This window comes from Panthera tigris, chromosome D3 (genome assembly GCF_018350195.1).
Source record: "Panthera tigris isolate Pti1 chromosome D3, P.tigris_Pti1_mat1.1, whole genome shotgun sequence".
Lineage (NCBI taxonomy): Eukaryota > Metazoa > Chordata > Mammalia > Carnivora > Felidae > Panthera > Panthera tigris.
The window spans coordinates 7,907,697-7,920,616 of record NC_056671.1 but is presented as its reverse complement, the minus strand read 5'-3'; the positions used below and the strand labels follow the sequence as shown (position 1 = coordinate 7,920,616).

The window sequence follows — 12,920 nt, the reverse complement described above, 5'->3', positions numbered from 1 at the left end:
CCGGGGCCTGTAACCCAAGGGGGAGGAGCTAACTGGAAAAGCAAAACATCTAGGGGAAAATAGCAACACAAGGCCCTCTGACCCAAAGGAAAATCTGAAACAGCATTTGTCCCAAGTCTCCAGGATTGGGAAAGGATATGGGAGCTCTCTGCTTCCCATAGCCACTGGGAGGCAGCCCGCCGGGGAGAGGAAGGTTCTAAGCGACCCTAACCAAGTTACAGTATTTTGTCTCTCTGAGCCCTTCCATTAAATGGGTTCATGATGGGGTGAGGACGACTCTGTGACCCATGTTAAAATCTGAGCCAAAATAGGCCTGGCCTGCCCCACCCAGTCCATCCCTTCCTGAGAGTACTGTCTCCCCACCTTGTAGCCCATCTTGGTTCCAAGTTGACATTCTCAAGGAGAGCACTCTGGGTTACTGCAGAAAGTTCCCTCTGCTAGGTGAGATCCCTCCCCTCCTACTCCCATCCAATCTGTTTTTTTGTTTGTTTGTTTGTTTTTAAGCCCATCACTCAAGGCTGAGCACAAAGGACACCCCTTTCTGGGAGCCTCCTGGATTCATACCAGCCAGAAGAGATTTCACCAGAACCTCCACTGCCATCTGCTTCCTTCATTGCCACCACACTTATTCCTCCTGGTGATTCTCAACAGGGATGCTCCCGGCATTCAGGGCAGGACAATTCTTTACGCCTGGCATGGATCTGGCCTGCTTGCCGGACATTTTGAATCCCTGGCTCCCACCTACCAAAGCCAGAAGTGCTCAGCATCATTTTGACAACCAAAGTCACCAGACACTTTTCCAAACTCTTGCCAGGAAGGTAGGACCACCCCGATGGGAACAAAGGTATTAGGAATATGTTTGGCTTCTGGCCCACTCACAACTTGGGAGCAAGGGCAAGCCCAGTCAGCACCATGCCTGCTTAGATCTGTGTCCACATAGACTGGTTTAGTAAACAATTCTGGGCCTGTCAAAAAGCTGAGGGACTTTGCAAGGGACTCTGCTCTAAAACGAGCGGGCTCTAGGGCCTGACATACCCGGGTTGGCTGTGTGACCCCCAGGGCCAGTTACTTAACCCCTCTGACCCCTCTATAAAATGAGGCTAACTCCCAGCAATGCTGCAGGATTGTTTCCACCCTTCAATCTCCTCATCTCTACAATGGGAATAAAAAATCTCTTCCTCTAGGATGTTGGTAGGAAATGAGAGGATGCATGTAACACACAGCACAGAATTTAGGGACTCATCAAATGATGGCTATTACTTTTTATTACAAAAATACACTGTGCTCTCACTACCAGTAGCTGTTTCCCTATGTCAGAAGGGTTTATGATGAGCAATCTGGAAGGAGATTCGAAGGCTCACCATGAAGCTGTATTTGCATAGCATGCACCCAGTTAATTCTTAAATTGCATGTTTCTGTGGGGTGGTTTGGGAGGAGGGGGGCTAACGTCCCCAAAGCCCTCCCCAGGTTGCCCTACCTCCCCCTGAGAACAAGGGAGCCAATGGGGATGGAGAACTCTCTCTTCCCTCTCCCCCTGGGGGCAGAGCCAGGGGAGGGGATGTGGTAAACGACAGTACCACTCTAGGGCACGTGAAGTTTCTATCTCTAGGGCTGTGGGGACTCCCAGAGTGAGGAAGATAAAAGTTGCCCCTAAGGAAGTGGACACTAGAAGTCCCACGCCAGGCCAGCGAGCCCTCTCTGAGCTCCCCGCCACACGGATGCCATCCCTCTCCGACCAACCTTCTGGGGGAGACAGGAGGGGATAAGGTGCAACCTCCTCAGCGCCAAGTGCAAGCAGCAGAGCGGCTGGCAGAGCTGTGAAAACACCCCGCTTCCCAAACTGGGCAGTGCAGAGAGTGGGGGGAGCCTGCGAGGGCTCCAGGAACCAAGACCCAATGCTAAGCGGGGCTGGGCCCAGAATCCCCGCGTCCCCAGGAGTCAAGCAGAGGGTGCCGGTGAAGGCACCTCTCTGCACTCACTGAGTGCTGCGGTCCCGAGGTAAATTTAGGTCAAAAGGACCGAGCCAGCGCGGTTCCGGAGGGCGGAGGCAAAGGGCCGACTAAGAGAGGCAAAGGTCCCCAGGCCCCGCAACTGCTGATCCAGGGTCCTGCCGCCTGGTGTCCAACCTACCAGGGCCTGGGCTTGCCCCCAAGACAAGCGGGGTGCGGGGGTGGGGTGCTCAAAGTCCGTCGGCCCTCTGCTCTCCTGCGCTCTGTAGCTTTCCCCACCTGTCAAACGCGAGGGGGTGGGCCTAGGCCGCCTCCAAGATCCTTGACGGCCCCGGCCGCGGGTGATACACGGGTTCCAAACTCCGGGACCGCCCCTGCCACCCCCGGCCGGGCGCGGCCCAGCCGAGGAGGCTACCCCGAGGCCCCGGGCGCCCCGAGGACGCGGGGGGAAGGGGCGCCGGGGGGCCGGGTCCCCCCACGTGGCGGGGCGTGGGGCGGCGCACGTGGGGTCCTTTCGGTGGAGGGAACCTGGGGCCGGCCTCTGGGCTTTGTCTGCAATCCCGGCAGCGGCCCCCAGCCCCTAGGAGGCGAGGGCGCCCGGGACTGCGGCGCTGCGGCCCCGACCCGCGGCCCCGCTCCCGTCAGCTCACCTGGGCTCCGCGCCGCCGCCGCCTCCCGCGCTCTGCGCCCCCGGCTCGGCTCCGCTGGTCTCGGCGCGGCCACGCGCTCCACTCCGCGGCCCCGGCGGGCGCGCAGGGGGCGGGGACGGGAGGAGCCGCCCGGTCCCGGCTGGAGCGCGACGCCGCCGCGGGCTGCGCGGGGATTGGCCGCGGCCGCTGGAAACCCGGGCGCGGAGCCGCCCTCGGCGCGCCCCCGCCGGCTCGGCCCCGCTCGGGTGAGGGCGGGGAGGTGGGAGCCGGCTGAGACGAAAGTAGCGGCAAGGCTGGCGGGGCGGGGGGGGTGGTGAGGAGAAGAAAGGGGAGGAGGCGGCGACGAGGGGAAGTGGGGCGGGGCCGGGAGCGGTGGAAGGAGGCCGCGGACCCGCGAGGAGGGGAGAGACCTGCCGGGCGTCCGAGCGCGAGAGGCTGCGCGGCAACTTTGCCCCCGTCCGCGGCGCGCCCCTACGCCCGTTCTCTCCGCGGCGGCTGCGGCACCCTAGGGCAGGCCGGACGCGCGGGCAGCGCTCGCATTGTTTGGCCAGACGCGGGGACTGCAGGGCGGCGGCTGAGTCGTGGAAAGTTCCCCAAGCCCGCGGGACACCCAGGGTCCCGCCTCGCGGCCTGGCTTCCGTCCCGGGGCTGCTGCCTCTGCACCAGCTGCCGGGAGGCGGATGCGGCCTGATTCGGGTCACCGCTCATTCGGGGAACCCCCTTCCTCACCCGCCTCTCCACTGACCACAGCTCGGGGCCTGCCCTAAAGGCTGGGGAACACTGTTCCTTTCCCACCCCCACTCCACCCGGATGTACCAAACTACTCCAAACCCAATGAAGTTCTAGCTTTCCCCCAAAACTACTTAGATGCTTTTGGTGAGATACATCATATTCTTCACAGTCTACCCCTTTGGGTGCCGTACTTTGCTGGAGCCTTAAGAGTGTGTTTAGTCCCCCATCGGGGACTAAACAGCACTGCAGGGGGAGGGAGAGAGAAGACCTCAAGGGTTACCTGACCTGCCGGCCTTAGATGGTTTTGAAACCCAGTCCTGAACCAAAAGTTACCCGAGGGATGTCTTCCCTGACCCTGCCAAGAAGCCAAAAGGGAATCAAGTCCAGAGGGGAGTCAAAGGCCAAAGTAATTAAAGGTTCAAAGTCCTCTTGTCAACTGGGTGGATTTCTGTTGAGGTCCTCTGGTATTTCCATGCTACAGGAGCCCTCATAGACAATTCCGAGCTTTTGGATAAGATGTCCACCCTTTCTGATATTCACCAGGTCTCATGCTTTTGTGGTAATAGTAAAAACCCGGAAATAGCCTTCCTGAATGTTCATCAGGGGAATGGATAAACAAAACGTGTTATGGCCGTTTGATGGGATACTGTCAATAGTTCAAACGAGTACATTACATCTATTTGCACACATATGGGAAGATCCCCAAACCAGAATGCTGTGTAAAGGAGCAAGTTGCAGAATACAGTATGATGTACAATTTGTATTTAAAACCCCCACATAGTCTATCTTGTTCATGGACACATGCTTACACATAAGTGTTTTTTAAAAAGGTTAACAGGGATTGGCTGTAAATTAAATTCATGACAATCTGCTACAAAGATGGAAGTAGGGACAGAGAATAGAGACGAGCAACCCAGACAGTTTTGTGCCTTTCACTTATGAATGTATTTGAAGCAAATGGTAAAATGTTAAGTCAGTTCTGAGTGGTGGATGCATAGTTCTTTATTTTTCTATAGTTTGCTATATTCTCCCCCAAAATATGTATTAGGGAGCATTTTGAACATATCTGACTCTATGTCAGGGGTCAGCAAACTTTTTTTGTAAAGGGCCAGATAGTAAATATTTTTGGCTTTCAGTCTATGTGGGCTCTGTGACAACTTCTCACTCTGCCATTCTAGCAGCCATAGACAAAAATAAATGAATGGGTGTGGCTATGTTCCAATAAAACTCTTATTTACAGACACTCAAAGTTAAATTGTATTTAATTTTCCCATGTCACAAAATATTATTGTTTTGATTTCTCTTCAACCATTTAAAAATGTTTCAACCAATCTCAGCTAGCAGGACTTCTAAAAACAGGCGACATGTCAGATTTGACCCATGTGACCAATAGCTTGGCAACCCCTGCTTTACTAAAGAAACCAAAATAGATATTGGTTGATGTCTGTACCTGCTACTTGTTAAAATATACAATTCTGCATGTTTATATCATGTTACTAAATCATCTATGTCTTATTAGAACACTATAACTAATAGGCAGAAACTTATACATACAGCTGTATCAAGCAAGAAGCCAGTTATGTGAGAAAGGCAAGAAAGTGCCCATTCAAATCCAAACTCTAGCCCAAGATCCACTACTTTCTGCAAGAAGTTCCTGTTATGACCCAGGCCCTCCTTGATCTCTCCCCTCTCTTACCTCCTGTGGCAAGGACTATACCACATAATGGATGCTTGGCCACTAAGTTGTCTCTATTCCTTCCTTTTCACTAATGGGTTCAGACTTGCCAATAGAGCTATAAATTCCTGGAGGACAGATGAGTACCGCATCTGAAACATTTGTTTATCTTTAGCATTGTGGTTGAAAGCAGTGACTTTGGAGTCAAAACAGACGTAGCTCAAATCCCAGCTTTGCTAGTTACCAGGTCTATGGTCTTGGACAAGGGATTTCGGTTTCATCAGCTGTCAAAGGGAGATAACAAACCTAGTTCACAGGTTCAGTTTAAATACAATTACGTGTGTGAAGATAACAGCTTGGTGCCTGGCACGTATGTGCTCAGAGGTGCTAACTATTAATATACTTAGTACAGAGCTTAAAACCCCATCAATTATGTGTCTTCCTTATTGAAGTGAATTAGAAAAAAGCAGGGAACATCATAATTGCCTTTCATTGACATTTGGCCTTTCTTATGATAGGAATTATCCCACTGAAGGAAACCATTTTCTTCTTAGAGATATGAAAATAAAAATTGGCTTTGCTTGGGGCATCTGGGTTGCTTAGTCAGTCAAGCATCCAACTCTTGATTTTAGCTCAGGTCATGATCCCAAGGTCGTGGGATCGAGCCCTGCATCAGGCTCCATGCTAAGCATGGAGCCCGCTTAAGATTCTTTCTCTCCCTCTCTCCCTCTCTCTCTCTCTCTCTCTCTCTCTCCTTCTCCCTCTTCCTCTCCCTCTCTCTCTCTCTCCCCTTCCACCCCCTCTCCCCACTCACGCTCTCAATCTCTAAAATAAAAATTAAAAAAAAAATTGGCTTTGCTTTTTGGGTTTTTTCCTCCAAGAACACTAGAAAGACCTATTCTAGGCAAACAGATCTTGTTGTCTTGACAACACAGATTGCCAAGAAAATAAGTAAACAAAGCATCTGAATCTTATTTTTAAGAAAACTTGGACAGTACAAGGGAGGGGCTGAAAAGTAAGATTTAAAAATTATCCCACTGGGGCACCTGGATGGCTCAGTCGGTTAAGCGTCCAACTTTGGCTCAGGTCATGAGCTCACAGTTTGTGGGTTTGAGCCCCGCATCAGGCTCTGTGCTGACAGCTCAGAGCCTGGCGCCTGCTTCGGATTCCGTGTCTCCCTCTCTCTCTGCCACTCTCCCTGCTCACACTCTGTTTTGCTCTCTCAAAAATAAATAAACATTAAAAAAAAATTTTTTTTTAACTATCTCACCACATAGGACAGCATCATAAGCTCCTGCCAAGGCTTTGTCTTTTCCTTTGGGAACTGTTCTATGTTCTACTCATGGTGTTCACTGGAATATTCCACTCTCCAAACCTTGAACATCCAGGTAGAGAGAGCAGGATAAATCATGTTGATATACTTAATTCATTGAATTCCTTCCCATTCAACAGGAAAGTAGAAAAACACCGGTTAAAAAAAAAGAAAAAAAAAAAAAAAAGCCTGGGAAGTTTCCCTTCAATGAGCAGTGAGATTAATATGTTTATTAGTCTCAAACATAAACAACAGCATAAAAGGAGAAGTCGGCAGGGACACAGATGAAGCTCTTCGTTTGTCTTAGATGTGCTACGAGAAAGAAAAAAATCAGTGTAATACCCAAAAACATCAGGGCAAAAGGTAAAATGCTCTGAACAAGTAGACGCATTCAAGGCATATAGGTCAATACAAAGGTGGTCCCGGGATGAGGTTGAGAAGCCTGTACACCGGGACTGATCCTCACTAGTGAGGGGGCTGGATTAGGCCAACTCTCTGAGGCAGTTTCCTCAACTGTAAAATGGTATTTGGCCAACAAGCATTAGAGATGGTATGTGTGGAAGTACCCAGCACAGTGTCTAGCCTATACTGGGCACTAGATAAATGACAACTATGTGCCCAATGAACTGGAAAAGAATGTTCACAAAAACATTACAGTGCTTTTCAAAACTCCAGGAACAGGCAGCTCTAGGGTAATGTAGCGACTGGGTTGGATTCCCAGCTCTGCAACCTACCAGCTGTGTGGCCTTGGGTGAATGAGCGACTTAATCTCCTTATGCCTCGGTTTCCAGTCTGTTAAACGGGATTAATGCTGTAGCCAACTTCTTAGGATTGTTGTAAAGATTAAATGTATTAGTATATTTACATAAATTACAACAGGGCAGTCTGTTAAGTGTTAAAATATTTGCTCCCATTTGCCCCAGGCCTGGAAACACTCAACACCAAACCTGCTGGTAGAGTTCCCACCATGCCAGGCCACTGGCTTGGGTCACTACACCTTTCTTCTCTGTAAGTTCTCTGGTGTAGACCCGAAGGGCCACTGGCTATATAGCTTCAATTCCCTCCTCACCAAACCCTTTCCCCGTTTAAACAAATCATCATTTTGTTACACTCCTATATTAAACCACCCATAATTACACCAGTCTGACTCTTCCCTCACCAAATGCTCCACCAGGAAAAAAGCCAATGAGTTGTAACCCAGCTATGAATGTGGGGGTCACTCTGCTGTTTCCAACTGAATTGTGCCGCTTACCTGGTTTAATGCTCTACTTAATAGAGGCTTTGTATTTTTACTTTGCACTGGCCCCACAAATCATGTAGTTAGTCCTGGTCAGATCTGATGATTTCTGGTTTTTAATGTTGATGCATGAGGGGTCGGCTGAGCAATGTTGTCCCATCTCTTGAACCTTCTTACACTGAGACAGAGTGATCACTTCTTAGGCTAGAAAGACTGTAGTTTAAATACATGGGCCAAAACTGACATCAGATGAGAGACTAGATTTGGAAGAATAAAAAGAAACTGGTAATTGTGGTTACTACCTGGGAGGAAGAATTACTTTTTACTATACAGCCTTTAAGAATATTTAATTTTTACTATCTCCATATATAACCTTTCAAATTAATTTAAGATTTTTAATTTTTTTTAACATTTATTTATTTTTGAGACAGAAAGAGAGCATGAATGGGGGAGGGTCAGAGAGAGAGGGAGACACAGAATCTGAAGCAGGCTCCAGGCTCCAAGCTGTCAGCACAGAGCCCAACGGGGGTCTTGAACTCACGGACCATGAGATCACGACCTGAGCCGAAGTCGGACGCTCAACCGACTGAGCCACCCAGGCGCCCCTAATTTAAGATTTTTAAACATCAACATACCACTTACTGTCTCTATCTCTACAGAGTCTCTTGTTTCCAGAGCGGCTGTCTTTAGCCGGCAAATGCTCCCTATGAGTGGGAGTTGTTTTACGCTGTTTCAAAGAGCCCTGGAGATAAATTATTTCCCATCCGAAGGTTTAAATTTAACGGAGAAAGAGCCAATGATAGAAGCTGAAAAATTTGGTTGGTTCCTTGTTGCTGTTTTGGACTTGAAACAGAGTGATTTTCCTGTGAACACTGAGGGATAAGATAAATTTGCAAAGCAATAACTGGTTCTGCTTAATGGCAGGGTTGAGATGTGTAAATTAGATACTCTACATATTTGAGTGATAGCATCCGCACACCTCTGAGCTTTAGACCTTTTCTTAATTTATAATCCCCTCATTCATAATGAATTCCTAGACTTGTTATCATCATCCTTCATTTATATAGTTAAAGAGAGAAGAAGTACAGTAATGTAGACGACAGAAGAAAACAAATACCCAGAAAGTGACTGAAATCTGTTTCTTGTCATTGGTCCAAAAACCATAAAAAGATCTTTTCCTTCTTAATTTCCAGTCAAGAACCAACATGTGCTTACAAGCACACACAGGCCCACCACAACCCCCCAGCTCAGTCCAACAAAGCAGGGAAGCTTCAGAAAGAAAATCTAAGTCTTAGAGAAACCTCCACTGACCCCCTGGAGAGACCTGCCAATACTCAGAAGAGCTGATGTCTGAGCATAGGTGCTAAATACAAACTCCCGTGATGATGCAGAATGTGCACAGATCCTAAGAAGATACTGGCAACTTTGCCCAGAGAGAACATAACCTTTAACACTTGTAATAGCTTATTAATAAAACAGCTGTTTATCAACAAAAAGTTGGTATCTTTTGCTATCAAAAAGAAAAGGGAGAAAACAAGTATGTATATTCTAGCAACAAAATAAGACAAACTAATCAGAATGCAGTTTATTGATAAGACAGACATCAAATACATCATTTACATGGAGGGAGGGGAAGTCCAAAATCTTATATTCTGTATAGCGGCCCAGCAGGGATGCTCTCACTAGAGATGATTTATCAAGGGCACCCCATGAGAGGGCAGTTCCTGATGCAGCTGCCGGAAGAGCATCGCGCATCGGTTCCTCTCCTGGGTCTTCCCCAAGGTGTGGTAGAGTCTGGCCTGGAAGTAAACAACATCTCTGATTTGCTCTTTGCAGTCGACCTTTGCAAAATAGTTCTTGGCTTCATTGAGATTCTCAATGGCTGCCTCCAGAGCTGACGGAAAATGGGAAAAAAGCACACATGTTTAACTCAACACTTTGCATACAGTTTTCAAAACCTGACATCTACTTTCATTGGGTTAACATGTACCAGAGACACTTTTATACTCTACTCTTTGAGAAGAAAAAAATACACTAGGGGGAGGTTTTAAAAAAGGCCTTTAGTCCTGATTTCCAGCCTGGTGCTTGGTTCTGTAGGGTTAAAATAATCATTCACTTGCCCTCAACCTTCACACCAAGCATGCATGTCAAAGCACTTTAAATACTGCATAAATCTTAACATGTATTTGAGAACTTAAATACTATCCCAAATTTAATGTCTTCCTTCTTCTGGGTCCGAAATTTAATTTTTTTTCTGCAATAGTATTGCATAGCAATCTTTGTATGGTTCCCTACCTTCTGCTTTCTTTGGTGGATCATAAGCAGCTGCTGAAGCCACCTGGCACTTGGCCACCAAGAACATGGCGCGGCCTTTGTCCAGGACAGCCCCGTCAGCCAAGATGGGTTCAATGGCCATGTGGAGAAGACTTAAGGCCTGTTCTGGGATTCCAAGGATGAGCTGAAAAAGAAACATTGTGGTACTGTACTTACCCACACCCACTGCCCACTACAGAAAAGGCTTCATTTCTGAACCTTCTTTCCTGAATGGCCATGTCTGGCTTATGTTTTCCCCGACATGTACTACATTTACTATGCACCACACTCCTAGAAAACACTGTATGACAATCTGACTTCAGATTATGATGGATATAGCAGGTAGTAGTTATTCACACTATAGGAAGGTTTTTGTCTTTACAACAACATTCAGAATCAATATCCTTTAGCTTGGTGATTCCAAAGTGTTAAACTTATTGTGCAAGAATCATTGGGAGAAGGGGAACCACTAAGAAATAACTCGAAAGTATACTGTAAAATAAACAAGAAACATCCATTTAACACAAAAGAAACAGTAATGGAGGAACCGAGGAACAAAAAAGATATAAGAAATATATAGAAAAAAATAGCAAAATAGAAGTCCTTTCAAATCTATAATTACATTAAATATAAATGAATTAAACTCTTCAGTTAAAAAGCAGAGATTAGCAGAGTAGATTTAGAAGAAACATGATCTGACTATATGCTATCTACAAGGAGACTCACTCTTGGTTAAAAGACACAAATAGGCTTAAAAAAAAAAAAAAGACACAAATAGGCTGAAAGTAAAAGGACATAAAAGAGATACTCCATACAAACAGTAGCCAGAAGATAGCTGGAGTGACTACACTTATATCAAACAAAACAGACTTTAAGTCAAAAACTGTTACAAAAGACAAAGGACATTATATACTGCTAACGGGTCAATTCATCAAGAAGACACAATTATAAACACATATACACCAAAGAACAGAACTTGGTAAATTCTACGAAACATTTAAAGAAGAATTAACACCAATCCTTCTCACTCTTCCAAAAATAGAAGAGAAAGGAACTCACTTTGTAAGGCCACTGTTACCCTAATACCAAAGCAAAATAAAGATATCATAAGGAAAGAAAACTACAGACCAATATCCCTTATGAATACACATGCAAAAATCCTCAACAAATACTAGCAAACCAAATCCAATAGCATATTAAAAGGATCATACACGGGGGCACCTGGATGGCTCAGTTGGTGAAGTGTCTAACTCTTGATTTTGGCTCAGGTCATAATCTCACAGTTGTGAGATCAAGTCTTGCATCGAGCCCCACACTGGGGTCTGTGCTGGCCATGAAGCCTGCTTAAGATTCTCTCTCCCTTTGCCCCTCCCCCACTCACTCTCTCAAAAAAACAAAAAATCATACATCATAATCAAGTAGGATTTATCCCAAGAATGCAATAGTAGTTCAATATGTGAAAAAATCAATGTAATATACAATATTAATAGAATAAAGGAAAAATACCACATGATCTACTCAATTGATATAGAAAAAGCATTTCACAAAACCCCAACAGCTTTTCATGATAAAAATATTCAGGAGTAGAAGGGAACTTCCTCAACTTAGTACCAGTGCATCTATGCAAAATCCACAGTTAACATCATAGTTAAAAATGAAAGACTGAAGGATGTCCACTCTCACCGCTGTTAACATAGTGTTGGAAGTGCTAGCATCAGCAATCAGACAACAAAAGGAAATCAAAGGCATCAAAATTGGCAAAGATGAAGTCAAGCTTTCACTTTTTGCAAATGACATGATATTATACATGGAAAATCCGACAGACTCCACCAAAAGTCTGATAGAACTGATACATGAATTCAGCAAAGTTGCAGGATACAACATCAATGTACAGAAATCAGTTGCATTCTTATACACTAATAATGAAGCAACAGAAAGACAAATAAAGAAACTGATCCCATTCACAATTGCACCAAGAAGCATAAAATACCTAGGAATAAATCTAACCAAAGATGTACAAGGTCTGTCTGCTGAAAACTATAGAAAGCTTATGAAGGGAATTGAAGAAGATATAAAGAAATGGAAAAACATTCCATGCTCATGGGTTGGAAGAATAAGTATTGTTAAAATGTCAATACTACCCAAAGCTATCTACACATTCAATGCAATCCCAATCAAAATTGCACCAGCATTCTTCTCGAAGCTAGAACAAGCAATCCTAAAATTCATATGGAACCACAAAAGGCCCCGAATAGCCAAAGTAATTTTGAAGAAGAAGACCAAAGAAGGAGGCATCACAATCCCAGACTTTAGCCTCTACTACAAAGCTGTAATCATCAAGACAGCATGGTATTGGCACAAAAACAGACACACAGACCAATGGAATAGAATAGAAACCCCAGAACTAGACTCGCAAAAGTATGGCCAACTAATCTTTGACAAAGCAGGAGAGAATATCCAATGGAAAAAAGACAGTCTCTTTAACAAATGGTGCTGGGAGAACTGGACAGCAACATGCAGAAGAATGAAACTAGACCACTTCCTCACACCATTCACAAAAATAAACTCAAAACGAATAAAGGACCTGAATGTGAGACAGGAAACCATCAAAACCCTAGAGGAGAAAGCAGGAAAAGACCTCTCTGACCTCAGCCATAGCAATCTCTTACTCGACACATCCCCAAAGGCAAGGGAATTAAAAGCAAAAATGAATTACTGGGACCTTATGAAGATAAAAAGCTTCTGCACAGCAAAGGAAACAATCAACAAAACTAAAAGGCAACCAACGGAATGGGAAAAGATATTTGCAAATGACATATCGGACAAAGGGCTAGTATCCAAAATCTATAAAGAGCTCACCAAACTCCACACCCAAAAAACAAATAATCCAGTGAAGAAATGGGCAGAAAACATGAATAGACACTTCCCTAAAGAAGATATCCAGATGGCCAACAGACACATGAAAAGATGCTCAACGTCGCTCCTCATCAGGGAAATACAAATCAAAACCACACTCAGATATCACCTCACGCCAGTCAGAGTGGCCAAAATG

The 12,920-nt window shown here is 45.8% G+C and overlaps 2 protein-coding genes across 9 annotated transcripts in view; both read right to left on the bottom strand.

Moving 5' to 3' along the window:
* Positions 1-2,647, bottom strand: part of CAMKK2 (calcium/calmodulin dependent protein kinase kinase 2) — a 47,309-nt gene extending 44,662 nt beyond the window's left edge. For all 7 annotated transcript variants that reach the window (XM_042962882.1, XM_042962884.1, XM_042962883.1 and 4 more), the window contains exon 1: positions 2,600-2,647. The gene's annotated coding sequence lies outside the window, so the exon portion shown is untranslated. The remainder of the gene's footprint in view (positions 1-2,599) is intronic.
* A 6,478-nt stretch (positions 2,648-9,125) lies between these two features.
* Positions 9,126-12,920, bottom strand: part of ANAPC5 (anaphase promoting complex subunit 5) — a 44,152-nt gene continuing 40,357 nt past the window's right edge. For both annotated transcript variants that reach the window (XM_007079583.2, XM_042962652.1), the window contains 2 exons: positions 9,851-10,013; positions 9,126-9,449 (listed from right to left, as the gene is read on the bottom strand). In XM_007079583.2, coding sequence (XP_007079645.1) covers positions 9,238-9,449; positions 9,851-10,013 — 375 coding nt within the window. In that variant the 3' untranslated portion in view covers positions 9,126-9,237. The remainder of the gene's footprint in view (positions 9,450-9,850; positions 10,014-12,920) is intronic.